The sequence below is a fragment of the Myodes glareolus genome, chromosome 7 (assembly GCF_982192425.1).
Source record: "Myodes glareolus chromosome 7, mMyoGla1.1, whole genome shotgun sequence".
Classification (NCBI taxonomy): Eukaryota; Metazoa; Chordata; class Mammalia; order Rodentia; family Cricetidae; genus Myodes; species Myodes glareolus.
In genome coordinates, this window is record NC_142032.1 from 31,320,045 (window position 1) to 31,337,615 (window position 17,571).

At 37.9% G+C, this 17,571-nt stretch overlaps 1 protein-coding gene across 2 annotated transcripts in view; it reads left to right on the forward strand.

Moving 5' to 3' along the window:
• Prkg1 (protein kinase cGMP-dependent 1) overlaps window positions 1–17,571 on the forward strand; it is a 1,163,909-nt gene that overhangs the window by 948,995 nt on the left and 197,343 nt on the right. For both annotated transcript variants that reach the window (XM_048438824.3, XM_048438823.3), the window contains exons 6-7: window positions 6,043–6,120; window positions 11,037–11,131. In XM_048438824.3, coding sequence (XP_048294781.1) covers window positions 6,043–6,120; window positions 11,037–11,131 — 173 coding nt within the window. The remainder of the gene's footprint in view (window positions 1–6,042; window positions 6,121–11,036; window positions 11,132–17,571) is intronic.

Below are 17,571 nucleotides of genomic sequence, written 5' to 3' on the forward strand. Positions count from 1 at the left end.
CTCCTAATGCTTGAGAAGAATCACCCAGTCCAGTGGTTCTGTGTCATATTGTGGATTAAAGCACAGGAAGAAGGATCATATTGGATTCTATAACCTTAACTCTGATTAATATTTCTCTCTGCATATTCTAGAGATAATAAAGCCACCAGCACGTGAGAACCCCATCCTCCAGTGCAAAAAAAGGTTCATTCACCACCTCTGGAATCTCAGTTCTCTCTACATTTCCTTCTTTATTGTCTTCAGTGGCCCACAATACCCTCCAGACCTTTGTCAAAGAGAAATCTGAAGTGCTTATTTTCTAAAAAAATAAAATATTGAATGAATTACACCTATGTTTGATGTAGAGAGCTCAGGAGAAAATTAATCTTTTCTTCCTTTATGCATCTATTTTGGTAGAAATTTCAAACAGTATTTATTCTTCAAATGGTGACTCTCAGACATGACATTATTTGCTTCCCCAAGACGTATTTCATATGCTGTCAAGACAAACTATTTCCAAATTCTGCTTATGCTAATTGCTTTTATAGATCAAGTTGCTAAACTTGAGTTATAGTTTAATTATGCAGAAGGAGAATGCATGCTTGTCTACACTATAAATGATTTCATTTTGTTTTGAAATGAATGGGGCTGAAAGAGCCTGTTTCTCTTAGAAATTTTCAGCATTGTGTGGGCCTGCCTTCATCTCTCTCTGAATCACTATGTTACATGAAAATGATCACATCAAAATCCCTGCAATGAAAACCAGGAGACTAAAAATCCATTCAGAGGATGGAGTAACCAAAGAAGAGCTCAATTAAACATCAAAGAAAATCCAAGCATTTGTGGAATTTTAGCTCAGACTTTCCCTCCTCTGTCTGGTATTCTGGGTAAGGACTCAGTCAGTCCAGGAGGCTACTGCTGGGCCAACTGTTGTCTTTGAATCATAAATTTTGAATGTGTCTGAAAGACTTAATGGAAATTGATGTGATCTAAGCTCTGAAGAACTCTGGAATGTTTGACATTGGGAGACAGACAAGCTTACGGAGTTTTTCCTCTCTCTGTGAGAAGTACCAAGTGTCAGTATGAACATAGTACATACAAAAATATTAGTACATGTAGCTGCATATTGTCAGAACTCAGGACAGATGTACTAGAGGCTAGAAGGGAGCCGGGGGGGGGGAAGAGCAAAGAAATAAGTTCATTTTTTAAGTGTTTACATAAATCCTGATTATATATCCTGTTAAAGAATGGTTTCAACCTCCAATATGCACCTTTTCAAAGTAAAATAATCTTCGAAGAAAAAATTAAAGCAAAAGGAAGAAAATCCAGTGTAATAATTTTTACTACCAATAAAACTTTCTTAAGATGATATGATATAAAAGTCAAGTTACCTAACTTTTCTTTTTCTTTTGTAAAGAAAGAAAAAAATACCTTAAAAATAATTAACACTTACTGTTCATACCAGGGTTTAGCATCCACGTAATTATTCACACATACAAAACTTCTATAGTCTATGGTTATTACTATGTGTTATTTACTCAATGCTTTCTATCCCATTAATAAAAGATGCCCTTTGCAGCTCTCTGAAAAGATCTCACAACCACTTGAGAAAGCTGAATTGAGTAAGGAAAGTGGAGGTTATGTATTTCTGGGTCTATTAGATGCTCCAGGAAAGCCTCAAGGGATCACTGTTCATTTTGGTAATGATACCACTAATTCCTTTAATAAGATACATCTGAGCCCATTTCTAAGACCCCACATTCCTTTGTATCAACCCCAAGTCTGAGAGGCACCGTCTGGCAGGTCTGCCTTTCCTCCAGCCAATCAGACCAATGGTCCAGGTGCTAGTCATATGTTGTTTTTCAAGGTTAACCCTCTCTGGTCCCAGTGCTCCTGACTGTGGAGACATTCTTCCTTCCCGTTTTTGGCAGCATGGGAGCTTGTCATAATCAGCTCTGGCACTGTGTTGAGCCAAAGTTGAACTGTTTGTTCTCTGGGCCACTCAGTGCAGAGATGGTGAGGCTGTGATCTAGACCTGCCCGATAGTGTGTCCCATTAATGTCTACCCTTGGGAAACAATCCCAGGAGCCCCAATGGTAGAGATAGAATGTAATGACTTAGATAGTAAGTGTAGAGAGAGAGTAAGAATTGGATAGTAAGACTCTAGATGTGGGAACAACATAAGAGCAAAGATCTTGAGGAAGATTGTTATAACCTGAGGACCTGGTCTGACCAGACAAGGCACAATGACAAAGCTACTGTGTCTGAAACACAGTGACTGATGGAGACAGGGTAAAGCTAGGATGGAGCCTAAGTAGGAGTCAGAATACAGACAATGTTCACAGACCACAGTGAGATGCCTCTTGGGGTCATTGCAACAAAGCACCACTGAAATAATTTCAAATGGTCTGTATCACTTTGGTTGCAGTGATAAGAATGGATTCAATAGGGGGCCAGATGAACAATGTCAAAGGTGGGCATTATGGAAATCTACGCAGTTTATCTAGTTAAAACGTTCTAATACCTGCTCTGTTCCAAGAAATCGGTTAGACTTGAGAGATAAATCAACAAACTGAACAAAACAAGAACCAATCTTTGCCCTATAATCTGAAGAGAATTGCCGTAGAAGTAAATTACTAGTATAAGCTCAAAGAGGTCTATGAATTACGAAGGACTATAAAAACATATATAGTAGAGACCTAATTTAGCCAGGCCACATATGTGTTGATGATGATGATGATGATGATGATGTGTGAGATCACATGGGAGGTAGGTGGAGCATCAGAGTGGAGACTAGCTGGCATGCAGCCCTGGGAGTCTATAGCCCTCTTGTGGAGCACTTTGAGGACCTGACATTGAGGAGCCAGCAGGCTGGGGGACAAAGTGGGAAAAGGTGATAAGGAGCTGGAAGCAGCAGCATTGAGCGGGCCATTTTCCATACTACAGGCCATGGTAGGGAGCTGGGTTTAATTCTACTAAGCATGGAAACATTTTGAAAGGAAACTCTCTAATTGTTGTTTCTGCTCTCTCATAGTTCTGTTTTATTTCTGAGATTTAATTTGAAATTTGCAAAAGGAAGCATGACAAAATGGTCTTCATAAAACATTAAATTTTCTGACACTTGATTCACATAACTAGAGAGACTCTCAAAGGATCAGCATGCCTTCTTCTCCTCCTCTCCTCCTCCTCCTCAAGTGCAGCTGAACATTTAAGGATAACGTAGTCATTATAGTCCCTGGGTTGTGGCATGGCAGTGTTAACTTTTCCAAACCTATCATGCCTTAGTACTTTTACCCAGTAGGCTCCTTTCTGGACCCCTGTGTCTTATGACCACATGTGGGCTGGAAACACATGTCCAGTGAAAGTCTGTGTAGGTGAACTCAAATAATACATATGACAATTTGAGTGCCGCCTTAACACAAGTCCAGATCAGATGCTACTAAGACACTCAGATGACTCTTACAGCTTTAGAGTAGAACTGTGTCTGGATTCTCTTACCGAGTTCTCAACTCAAATGAGGAGATTTTGAATGTGAAAGATTGGTAGTGGCTATTTTCAACTGAGGGCAGATGTTCCTCCAGCGTGATAATGGATGTGTCTGGAGATTCCTTGCCTACACACTACTAGGACTAAGGTGCTGCTGGAATCCAGCCAATAGATGACAGATGCAGCCAGATGTCCCATGTCCGTACAGGGTATTCAGGACAGGACCCATGGCAAAGAATATTCTGTCTGGAGATTTCAGTAGTATTAGCTAGGTTTATCTTTTGATACATTATGAATATTGTTTACAAGTTGAGAGGCAACAACTGTCCTATATATAGGGATTTTGTTTAACTGGTTTTGTTTAATTAAGAAGAAATGTATTAAAGTAATGCGAGATAAAAATCGCTTGAAAAAGAAAAGTATCCACCCCATTCTCTAGTGTATGTCTCAAATTAGAGAAAAGAGGAATGTTTTAGGCCGGTGAAGAATTCTTTTAGAGTTTGTGCGTTTCTTCCCTAAACACACTCTGACTACTCTCATATAACTATTATGGGCTGTGAGCTCTCATATTCCTGAGTGGCTCTTCCCTGCTTAAACATCCAGAGATCCTGTTCTGATCCTCCAATTGGAACTGAAGCCTCCTTCTGAGGAGAAAGGTTTTTCTCCAACACAGGTTTTGTACAAGCCTTCTACTTATGTCAGACATGGAATTAAACACACCATGTTACTTTGTGTGCTTTGATTCATCTTCTGTTAGAAACTAAGTGGGAAATAAGATGAAGTTTGTGATAAATGGTGGTAAGCTGTTCTACCATTCTTATTAATCGAGTTTGGGCTAGGGGATATTAGTTAGGTGTGAGAGATGGACAGACTTCCAAACTGAGCAATATAATGGATCAGATTTTCCTATCATGTCATGGAAGTGCAGACAGGATCATGCTTTTTCTGGATGGGAGAAGGACCTTCCCAGGAGAAGCAACAGAGTGCACAAAGAGAAGAAAATTAAACCGATGATATTTTCAAATGGAGAAAATGACATACACGCATACTTAGGTATACACATATATGTATATGTCTGTGTGTATGTATAAATATCATACATATATAATATATATTATATACACACATATATTACTATTCTAATTTTATTTAGAAATTTGGGTGGATGGCCCTGGGGCTAGTTATAGATATGATTGTGAGCCTCCTGATCTGGGTGCTGCAGATCAAGCTAGGTTCCTCTGCAAGAGCCGTATACACTTTTAACCACTAAGTCATCTATCTCTACAACCCCAGAGACAGTTATTTGTCTGCATATAAATGTATATGTATATATATATATATATATATACAAACATACATATATTTATGTGTGTGCAAACATAGTAAAATAGTCTTTAAAGGCCCACACCAGATTGTTTGTGCCATCTGCTAGTTAAAAATGGGAGGAGGAATAAGGAAAAGCTTTGTTATTTAAAAAACTTGTTACTAGGAAAATAAATTACGTCTGAGTGAGAACTAGTAAGCGCCAGTTTAGGTGCTGTGTTGATGTTCTAGGTGCTTGGCGAGAACATTGGTACCTTTCAAGGACGAGTATTAATGAAAGGTGACTCTAAGACAGAATAGAATAACCATTAAGAAAAATAGTGCTGAGAGGAAAAAGAGTTTAAGCAGGAATTGCAGTCACCAACATACTGGGTATTTGTGTAGTCCAGGAAGAAGTGTGCACGGTAATATCCTCCTTTCCAATGGCTCCCTTATTAAGCAGCAGAGGGGCATAGAGCCAGATGGCACGGACTCATTTTGCCTCCTGCCCGAGCAATAAATTTTCTCCCACTTCTCCTTACGGAATCAGTTTTATTCACTGCAGGAGTAATCTTCACTCTGGGACCAGAGCTAGCAGGGAGGTCCTCCTCAGGATGCTGACCCGCTGACTATGATAATTCTCCTCCAGTCTTACTTCTCTCCCTGTCTGGTAGTTCATGCTAGAAAGATTCTGGACCAGAATTCCAACCACAAAATTAAGACATTCTGTTTAATGAGGCCAGATGAAAATTGCTCAAGTAATGATATTAAGGCATGATGTGGCACTTTAAAAAGTGTTCAGAGACTTCTAACCTCCACTAAAGGATGCTCTGGATTCAAGTGAGGATCGTTGGATGTCACAGTAATTTCTTACTCTTTTAAGACTGCTATTATTAAACTACTAAAAACCAATGGAAATCACAAAGTACTATCCAAATATGAGTTTACTTAGCAGTGCTGTTTTACTTCATGCTTAGTTGATAGGACAACAGGTTTTGTCTAACAATTGAAATAATGAACTTAAAGATACAAATATAATTATGAACAAAAATGACACTCACCACAGGTTTTTAAGTAAATGTTATAGACACAATAGTCATTCCTGGTTTGATTGACTGTTATCCATTCTTAAACCATTATACAATCTGAATACAGGTAAAATCCTATCAGCATGAATACATCCCTAGGACTGGTGTTTGAAAAAAAAAACGTTCCTTTTCACATATAATTCCTTTACTAATGTCTCGTTTTTATGTTACTGTTCCTACTTTTCAGACACACTATGAAAATGGAGAATATATCATCAGACAGGGTGCGAGAGGAGACACCTTCTTCATCATCAGCAAAGGGAAGGTAAGCGTGAGCAGCGCATTACAAGAATGCACCCACTGAGTCTTGTCCTGCGTGAGCTACCCTTTCTGTATCTGAGAATGGAGCTTCCAAAATAGGATGTAAAAAAAAAGAAGGCATGTAACTTCATGTCTGGATATTAACAACCACAACACTAGTTGCTACTCCTCAGTCACATAAACAGAAAGGCATCCATTGGCAAAAGTATACACATGACTATTTAAATCTATCTAGTCTTTAAGAACAGTAACTACTTATAATGAAATATTTGGACTTTGGAATTAGATGACCCCAATTTGATTCTCTAAAATTAACTTCTTTTACTCATTTTAGGCCAATGCATTGATGTCTTAAAGGCAATGCTGATATAAATATATGTATGTTGTATTGTAGCTTCATGGAGAGTGTTAATTGAATGCCAAGAAGCTATTAAAAGTAGTAAAGTATAGGAGGAAGGGTAAAAGCAGATATTGTTATGAATGAAAAAATCATACTGTGTTCTCATGCTCTTTTAGTTTTTAAACAGTGTGAATCTATTATAGTATTTATTTTTGAACTGTGAAATTAGGTAAACTTACACCAATCCTCTAACCTCATATTACCCAAACACTAGAACTTAACATTTCATTGTAAATTATCCTTAAAGAGAGTTTCTTTTTTTCTGTATATCAGGTTTGAGGAGAGATAGGGAGAGAAAGGCTAGGAAAGGGAAAACCTAGAGAAGACTTACTTGCCTGTTTCATTATTATAATTAGTCAACTTATGTCTTAAATATTGCACAAAATGACTAAATTAAATTTAATTATACCAGAAGACTTACAGAGATGCTATAAACAGGAAAGGTAGGAGACTCTAAATTGTAGTGACTTAAATTTTAGGTGATTCTTGTGTACTAATTTTGGATCAAGATTGCACATATCTCAATGTTCACAGCAATACATGCTATACTAAAATATACAAATCTTACACATTTTTATTGTATATGTTCATCTGATTGCTATCTGGAAGTCTGGGATAGAAATGTACATTATGGACTGATTTCGTAAAGGACATCATAAGGGGCCAGTGAAGAGGGTTCAACAGGAAAAGGTACTTGCAAACAGACCTAACAATCCGAGTTTAATACACAGGACCCACATAGTAGGAAGAGACAATCAACTCCTGCAAGCTGTCCTCTGACCTCCACTTGAACATTTTGGATCTATGGCGCATGCGTATCCATCTACGTGCCCACATTCACACAAGATAAAGACATGAAAATGTAGTATTTTTTTAATGAAAGGAATAATAAAATGACATGTTCAAATACAGTTATGTTTAATATCCTATTTTGTATTTTCCTATGTTAGGGGCCAGGAAATGCTAATATGCTGTGACTTACATAACCATCAAACTTTGTTACTTACTGTCCTCTTTGTTAGCTAGCACTGATTAAAGCGTCAGGGATAGAAAATTCTCCTGCTTATGTACCACTTGATGAACTCAGGAGGACAGTTTACACTGGAGTCTGACTTTGTTATCTTTCCAAATTCTAATTATTTGCTGCCAAGGCATAGCTGTGCTTAACCATTAGGAAGGACACCCTACAATCACTATGACTGTCCCATTTACTGCAAATTGCCAGTATTGCCTGAAGCAAGAGGGTTGAAACCTATTTTAGCTGGAAACAGGTGCGTTAGGAGTTCTGTTTTATGAGTCCTGTAGCCTTTATAAATAGAAGCACTTGGAGATTTTACCACAAGAGCCAATTACTTTGGCAGTACTTTGGTGCAATGTTAGAATTTTGAGAGAGAAACAGTCATAATGTATTAGATTCCTTAGACACAGTCAAGTTTTTCTATAAACCAACTATAGAATTTTCTTAGTTTCTCAAGTCATACAAGTTAGTGGCTGTGATTCCCAACTCTGACAATTGTTGCATTCATTATCTTAATTCTATAATGATACATTAAAATCAGGGCAAGAAGCAAAAGGTGTGCACACTTGTCTCCACTGTATGGAAGAGGAAAAAAATAGTGGTATATAAGCTATGAAATTAGAATTGTAAACAAACTCATTATAAAACCTATTTATTGTAGCTAAACCAGTGTAAATTTTTCCCATCCATTTACAAAATTTATAAAAACCAACCCAGGTAAAGAATTTTTCCAAAATGTATTACTGGATATTACTGGATTTTTATTTATTTTGTGGGAGTTCATGCTAGAGTGAGGATGCATGTGTCACAGTGTGTGTGTGTGTGTGTGTGTGTGTGTGTGTTGCAGAGTGTGGGTCAGAGGACAGTTTGCAGGGGTCAGTTCTCTCCTTCCATGGTGTGGGTCCCAGATTTGAATCTGGGTCATCAGATTTCTCTCCTCGCTGAGTCCTAGTAAAGATACTGTCTTGGTTAACACTTGCCTTAGTTCGTTGACTATGATCAAGGTAACTAATAAAAGAAAACATTTAATTTGGAGCTTATGGTTTAAGAGGGTTGGAGTCCATGATGACAGAGCAAATGCAGAGCAGTAGGAGCAGCTGAGAGCTTACAGGTTCTTCTGCAACTGGGAGGCAGAGAAACACAGAGACATTGGGAATGGCCCAAGTGTTTTGAAGCCTCTAGGCTGGGCCCCAGTGACACATCTCCTCCCACAGTGTCCCACGTTCTACTCCTTCCCAGACTGTTCCACCAGTTAGCGGTCAGTTACCCAAACACACGAGCCTTTAGGGGTTTCATATTCAAACCACCACAGTGATGAATAGAAGTTTTTCTTTTTGAAAAAAAAAATGCTGTGAGATAGGAGAGGAAGCACAACAGTGGTTGCAGAGCAACAAACGATTTTCCCTTGTTCAGTTCTATTTATCTAACTGTAGACCATGTTTTATTCCTCCATTAAATGAATGCACACAAAAGAGAAACATAATACAAACTTTTAAGAATTTGTTTTTTCTCTCAATGGAAATGTACAGTAATCTTTTTCTAAACTTTGGAGCTCGATACTTGCAGCATCAATGTCTAACTTAGAAATTAAGTTCATTCTCTGTTTTTTAGTTGGTAGATTCCTGTTCTTTGGGAACATGGCATTTTCAACACAGGGCGGAAGCATCAAAGAATTCTGCAAATATCCCCAATAGTCTTACATCAACACCCTATCTCTCTGTTAATGAAATGTTCCAAAATTGAACAGGATTATTAAATTTCAAATTAAGGCCCTGTAATATGGGGCTCGGGATGGCACAGTTGTCAAGAGAGCACACACTGTTCCTGGAGAGAACATGTCTGGTTCCCAGAACCCACATCACATCAGGGTACTCTTTCATTTCATCTTTAAAGGATCCTACGCCTCTAACTTCTAAGTCACCTGCTCTCATGTGCACATACCCTCCACCCCCATATACCTACTCCCCAACACAAATCACTAGGAATGGATAAAAAAATCAACCTTAGTGATGAATCTGAGCCACAACTACATGCTTAATAGCATCTAGATGGGAGGGAAATGTTGACTATACCAAATTCTGAAAATGAAATAAGGAGACTTCTAAGACACTATTGACTAAGATTGCAAAATGAAACTATTCTGAAAAAAAACAATTTGACTGCTTCTTTAAAAGTTAATAAATGTTTGCCATATGATCCAGCAACCTTATTCTTTATTGATTCTAGAGGAATGAAAATGTAGTTCTCGCAAAAACATGTCCATCAATGTTTACAGCAAAGGCTAATCCAATAGAAGAATAGTCAACAAGAATAATTGCATATAATCATCCAAACCAAATATAATCTGAAAAAAAATGTTCCTCCTTTATTAGCTTCAGGACAATGCTCTCTAAGCATTCCTAGAAAGATATCACCTTACAATGTTAAGCACTAATGACAGCACAATATATATGAACTTCCATTCATGGTTGCTGAACGTAGATATTTGTGCTCAGAGTCAGCCTCAGCACCTGAAAAACTGAGCATGTTTAGTCCTTACTTGTTTTTTATTTGTGTGAGCATTGACCCACTGAAACCTGACTCATGGGGGCCAGAACACGAGTACAGGGAACTCTGTAGAAAATTTGTTAGTAGTGTCATAGTAACAACATATAAGAATAAAACTGGGAGCTATAGTTGCGTCTAGGGAATTGCTAAGCTGTATACTATTTATGTAATGGGACACTATGCAAATAGAGGAAATGAGCTTGGGCTGCTTATATTAACATGAATGAATCAGAACCCCTGAGAGTATAGAACCAGCGACTCCTACTTTAAATAAGACTCCCCACTGCAACTTCTTCATCTATAAAAGCCTCATCAACATGCAAATTAGCATCTCTATGATATAGCTTAGTGGTAACTGACAGTTAAAACTGATTTTTCATGGTTTGAAACACCATGTAGAAGGGTAATCAAATGGATCAGTGGAGAATAATAATTGAATTCCCTTTACCTTGCACAAACCTCCCTAATAGTAATAAAAGTTCTGGTCATTGACATCCAATGTCTAGGTTGAGAAGCCTGAAGCGTGCTGTTTTTAATGTGCTTAAGTGCTTGGCATTGTCTCAATAAATTAGTTTTCTAATGCATTGTATTTTTCAGGTAGGTGAATTTTAATTATTTAACCTTTCTGGATGGCAGGAAGTAGCATTATTATTACTGTATCTTGAAGAAATGAATGAATGCAAAGTAGTATTTAGGGTAATTATATTTTCCCCAAACAACAAGGAAACACTATTGAGAAACAAAGGAAAAACATTGACAGAATACGTCATTAAACTCATCAAAATAGTTGTTTCATTGAAAGCAATAAAATCGAGAGTATTAATGAAGATTAAGTGAAATTCTTATTTCTTAACAATGCATTTTTAGACAGACATGAAATATGTAGAATAAATTCTTGGGAAAGCATGGAATTTGCAAGCACACACTTGATTTAAATTCTCGTCTCTTTTTGTAGGTGAATGTCACTCGGGAAGACTCGCCAAGTGAAGACCCAGTCTTTCTTAGAACTTTAGGGAAGGGAGACTGGTTTGGAGAGAAAGCCTTGCAGGGGTAAGTGGATCACATGTGCACAGCTTTTGTTTAAATACTACACAGCTTACTGAAAAGTTGTGCATCTAGTACAACAGACCCTTCTCTTGGGCCCACACTAATACCAGACACAGACCATTGGCTGTTGCATTTCCTAACTTCCAGCTGGGTTTGTGGTCTCTTTATATTGGCTGTAGGGTTGAGTATGCTTCTAACATAAATGTGAGATCTTAACCAGAACATATTTCAGCTCTGTGTTCCTTAAGTGAAGTCTCTATATATGAGTCAAACAAGAGGGCTAGGACTCTTTTTTTTCTGTTGTTTTGTTTTTGTTTTTGTTTTTGAAGACAGGGTTTCTCTGTAGCTTTGAAGCCTATCCTGGAACTAGCTCTTGTAGACCAGGCTGGCCTCGAACTCACAGAGATTCACCTTTCTCTGCCTCCCGAGTACTGGAATTAAAGGCATGTGCCACCACTGCCCGGCTGAGGCTGGGACTCTTGACCTTACTGCAAACAGTTTTTCTTGGAATCAGAGGAAGGGGACTAACTAAGGAATTTGAAATCTTAAACGGTACCAGCAGTGAATCAGTAGTGAAGCCTTCCTAGAAGAATGGTCACCTCTGGTGACTGTTGTCATTGCAAGACGCACACACCTGAGTTCACTGTGGGAAAGCTTCATGGCTTCAAGACTGGCTTCATGGAGGTACACCTTAAGATGATTCCAACTTTGCTTTTTCAACTCAGCTTTCAAGAACGTGGCAAGAACTTGAGAGTTCTTCTCAAATCATATGGAAGAGTAGCCAAGTTGGTTTTGTGATTTGCATTTTACAGAATGCATGGCAAATAATTTGGGGGTCTTTATCATCCAATAAGCAACATATTTCCTTATCAATTAATATGATACTTTTGAGATTTTAGTGTCATATGTATCTGCAGAACTTGAAGAAGAGCCAACTAAAAATTTTTGTTTTTATAGCATTGGAATAGAATTTACTCTGATTAGAATATCATTTAAAACTTATAAACATTCATCAAAAAGTACTGGAAAAATTTCTTAGGCCATTTTGATTTTGGTGTCACAGTCAAGGGGCAGGTTTTATTCTGTTTCTTATTTCACAGCCACAGTTACAAAACCAGGCTGTTTCTATCGTCATCTTAGTTGGCCGGTGCCACTGGAGGGAAATTGAGAATGAACTTCAATAACTTTCTATTTATCTTTTACTGAGTTTGTTTGCTCCTTGTCTGGTGAACATGCATTTGCCATTTGATTTTTTTCCAATTTCAAAAATAGGAAGAAAGCATGTACAGTGTGTTCCCAAAAGGATGCAGCAAGTATTACAACCCTAGACTGAAGCCCGCAAAACTCATGCCATTATCTGTCTTTTCTCTGATTATTTAATGTGTGCAGGACTCTTTACAATGGTACTGCGTAATTTCAGTGGTGAGAAGATCATCTGCTTCTGTGGAAAACAATGTTATTTCCACAGGGAAAACCAAATGAGAAAATAATAAAAACAAAGGAGACAAACAAACCCTAGAAACGTTTCTAATCATTTGCAACTGAAATCACAAGTTGAGTGCTGAAAAATAAATCAGGAATGGAAATCAAAAGATGGCCTTTGTAGTTTATTCTCATAGGATCAAGCACCAAATACAGATGACTTTCATAGTTGAAAATACCCTCCTAGAAAGTACAATGCTATAAAAATTTCACCAAGTTTTGTTCTGATATCAGAATTTATGTTTCTAAACTCCAAGTTGCATTCTTTGTAGTATCCACTTTGAAGAAAATAAATTTTTGACAATTTCATGTATACATATACATTTGCACACATGCGTATATATAGATATATATGATATGTTGGGATTTTATTCATCCCTCACTGCCTCCTTTCATATACCCTTTTCCTCTAAACCCCTTCTTCCTAACTTCTCTTCCCAAATGAATTCTTCATTAAATAAAATGATTACACCTCTTGTAGCAACCGTTAAATGTCAACAGCTCCGTAGGAAGTGTGGGGCCTCATGGAGTTCCCTGGGGAGTGGCTGTTTTCAGGATATGTGTCCTGCCCTCAACAGTTCCCCTCTATCCATGGTGGGATGTTTAAGGCACAGTCTTGCGCAGGTATCCCTTGCTGTCTGTGTGCTCCTGATTCCAACTGCTGAGTAGTCTCTTGGTGGCAGTGATTCATGGCAACTCCTTCCTGTCCTCTAAATCTTATATTCTTTCTACCTCCTCTTCTTCTGAATTCCCTGGGAACTTTGATGAGGGACCATGCGAATGTCCTAGTTAGGGCTGAGCACTCATTTATTTATTCTCAGCACCTTTACCAGACATAAGTCAATACATTGTTACCCTCAGCAAAAAGGAACTTCTTTGCCCCAGGTTGATGGTAGCACTAGTCTGTGGATATAAATATAAAGATTTAGAAAAAAATTGGCAATATGTCCATTTAAAGTTCCATAGTAGATTTTTCCTTTCCCGGGTCCATGATCTTGCCAACCTGAGGCTTTGACTAGGTTTACAGCACCAAAAGTGTATTGCTCCATTGGGATGGGCCTCCACTCCAACTGCAGAGCAGTTGTTTACCCCCAATACAATTGTGCCACTATTACACCAGTGAGAATGTCTTACCTGGTAGAATTTATTTATTTACTTATTTATTGCAGCAAGCATGACTATAGCTGTCTGAAACATCTGATAGATATTTCTCTCTTAGCAACTTTTTTACCACCCTATTTTACTAAGCCAGCAGGGAGAGAGTTTCCTGCTCAGCTCCAAGTTGATTTCTCTGTGTCCTTACCAAGGTGTGGTATCTTTGTTCACAGGTCCTTAGGAAGGGTGGGGCTTCATAAAGTCCCCTCTATCCATATAATTCTGGTGAGTAGCCAAGAAATACTTATATAGCAAGTATTCTTTGGATGGTAGCAGTTTAGCTAAGTTCTGGTACATTCTTGGTACCAAGAATGTATTTTACTTAGGTTCTGTCCTCTCTGCATCCAAATCTGTGATGTCCCTCCATCTCTGTGACCATCTATTCTAAGTGCCTTCTTAAATGTCATCAAATGTTTGCACCTTCATAAAATGATCTTTTTTAAATGTAATGATTATAGTAATTTTTATTTTTTATTTTTTAAATTAATTAATGTATTTACATTTATTTAAATTTTAAATAAATTTTAATACACTTTAAATTTGAAAATGATCTTTTTTATCTTCATTTAACTTCACTTCTTAGCTCTACATTTTATACAGTTGCAGTGTTGATCTCTCCTAGGTGTTTAAATCACCCATCTTTTGAGACCCCTTATGTAATTAATATTCTTTAGAATTTATTTATTTAAAATTTATCAGTATTTGTCATCATTTCTCTCTGTTATCCTGGTAATTTCTTCAGATATATAACTGAATATGACTTCAATGAAAATATCCCCAACTATTTATCCTTTTATTTGATCCCAGAATTTTGCATTAGCCTTATATTCCACATCTTCCCGTTGAATGAATGATAACTAAATGGGATAATACCCTCGGTTAACATTTCCTTCACTAATAAAATTTATTAGTGATACAAAATGGGGTCAGGTTAGACATATAAATAAATATGTGAATGCGATGGTAACTTTTTCATATCATCTTGACACAATTTAGAATTGCCTAGTAGTAGTCTTGAGCAGGGATTTTCCAAATCTGTGAGAGATTATGTGGGAAGGTTTTTATGGTGCCCTTCTCTAGATGGAGACTATTCTGAATTACACAGGAGCAGAGAAAGAGAACTGAGCTGTAGCAAGTATGCATGTGTTCATTTTTCCCCTCTGCTTTCAACTAGATGTGATTAGCTGCTTCACGTTTCTCCAGCAGTGGAATTAGCCTGGAATTGTGAGCTACAATGGGCTCTTTCTTCTCTAAGTTACCTTTGTCAGGGTGTTTTTTTTTTTAAATTACAGCAACAGGAAATGAAACTAAGACCGTGGGTAAAACAAGAAGGCAGTTTGCAAAGCCTTCTGTAATGAAGAGAGCAGTTGCTGAACTCCCACGTGAGTCTACTCCACAAGGATGTGACCTCAGCTTATTAAAGAGAAAACATGAGTAGGATATGAAATTCAATTCGTAATCTTGATTAGAAAGCACACATCTGCAAGCTAATTAACAGCTTCTGCAGAATGGCTTGTGGGTTGCAATTAGGTGATTTCTGTCAATTAGAGATACCTCTCTAAAATATCCTTTACATGACTTATATCACATTAAGACTTTAATTGAAGGAAGCCTCTGATGTAAACATGACCTGATCAGTCCTTTATTTTGATGCTTTGCCATGTTAGTATCTTAGGTCTGTATGGTAGTTGGAAAGAAAATGATCTCTCAGACTCATAGGGAGTGGCACTATCAGGAGGCAAGACCTTGTTGGAGTAGGTGTGACTTTGTTGGAGGAATTTCATCATCAGGGGACAAGCTTTGAGGTCTCAAATGTTCAGGTTGGGTCTAGTGTGACATTCACTTCTTGCTGCCTGCTCCAGCACCATTCCTGCCCATACACAACCATGCTACCGGCAATGACAAAACTGGAGTAAATCTCTGAAACTGTAAGCCAGCCCTAATTAAATGTTTTCCTTTATGGGAGTTGCTGTGGTGATGGTGTCTCTTCACAACGTCACAGCGATAGAAACCCTAAGACAGTCAGTAATAATTTTTCAACCTGAATTCTTTATCTTTCCTTAATTTCAATGTTTCACACAAGAAATTTCAACTTACTCAAATCAACTTCTAAGTTACTTAAAAGTTGTTGTAACTTCAAGATTCAAAGTCTTATGGGCAACGGTGTATCCTTTGGATAATGGCTGCAAACCACATGATGCCTTTAGCCTTAGAGACAATTTTGTATTCAGAGCATATATCAGACACCATTTCAGATGAGTGCTTTGCTTACAAATAAAACTTCCTTTGTACTGGGAATTTTTGTTTAATTCCCCTGAACATGTTAGACAGATCATGAGACTACTGATATGCTTATATTTAGATAAAATTAATATACTCTTGAGAATTCTTTTTAAAATCTAGACTGCTTAATATGAACACTGCTTAGGGACATAGGAGAAAATTTTATATTTATTACCAATTGTATATCTTGCTTATGGAACTCAGACCCTGACCACTGTTAAAGTCTGCCACTAGAGGTAACATTCTTTACTTCCATTGTAGTGGAAGCATTAGAATTCTGACTATAGACTTCTTTTAGGCTGCTTTATTGACATCCATCCCAATAGCTTACTGTTACTGGGGAAGTTGGAGTCACTTATATATTCGCTTTGATCGCTTTGTCTAAAACAAATTATGCACCATTGTCTGACCCAATCACTTTTTTTATCCTTTGATAATGGCTTCTATATGTCAGAAAGATGAAAATATTTTTCCTCTTGTGTAAGTTCCTCCCTCTGGGCATAAAAATAACACTTGGGTTGAAATTACTTCATCAGTGTGAGATAATTCATTTACCCTTTGTCTTATCATTTTTCCCTATGTCTATCTGCCCTGAACCATGTAGGTGAGCATTGGATGTCAACTTCTAAAGCAGCCGTGTGGTGTATATGCCAAGTAATGAGAATGACGTAAGACTAAGATGAATGAGATGGGCTAGAGCTCCTTGCCACCCAGCTTCATTTCTGCTGTCACATGACCACGGCATGTGCTCAAATATTTCAGCAGAGGTGTTTGATTTGGGTTGGACCCCACTTTATCACTTACTAAATATGAGGCAGTGAGAGGCTTTCTTCTCGTCCACCATGAAGTTCATGACTACATCTTACCTTGGGGGTTGTCGTGAGGATTGACCAAGGGGAGACTTGGGAGGCATTTGGGCAAGTACCTAGAAATGACCCGAGTGCCTCCCGAAAGTGGCCTGCTGTCACCACCACCACATCTGCACCTTCACCTTCACCTTCATTATTATCATTTGAAAGATGCCGTTCCTTTGTACTTCACTCAGTCCTTAACGGAAATGTGGCACACTTGCTACAACTGGGATAGCAAGATTTCAAGTGAATCCCGCGTTCGTTTGTAACTCCAGACGAGCTGGCTAACTAACCTCTGTTTCATCCCTTTCTAATTCTGCACAGTAAGCTAATCAAATGGAGTAATTTCTGATTTCTTAGATCACAACCTTTGACTCAGTGAGATTTGACCCCTTTACAGCTGGAACAGAATTTCTGACCACAAATGTAGTCCCGATGCTGTCAAAGAATGGCAAAAATAGGTGACATTTAATACCAGACCACTGCCATCAGGGTTCTGCCACCCAAAAATGACCACAGCTGTTACCTTTTATTCTGAAGACCTGAGCCACATGACAAGTATGTTAATGTTTATACTCAAGGTAATAAGCCAAAGTCAGGTTTTTAGAAGTCTCTGTGTCTCTAGACTCTTCCCTCATGGGCATGGGCATGGGAAAGTTTCTTAATATTCTG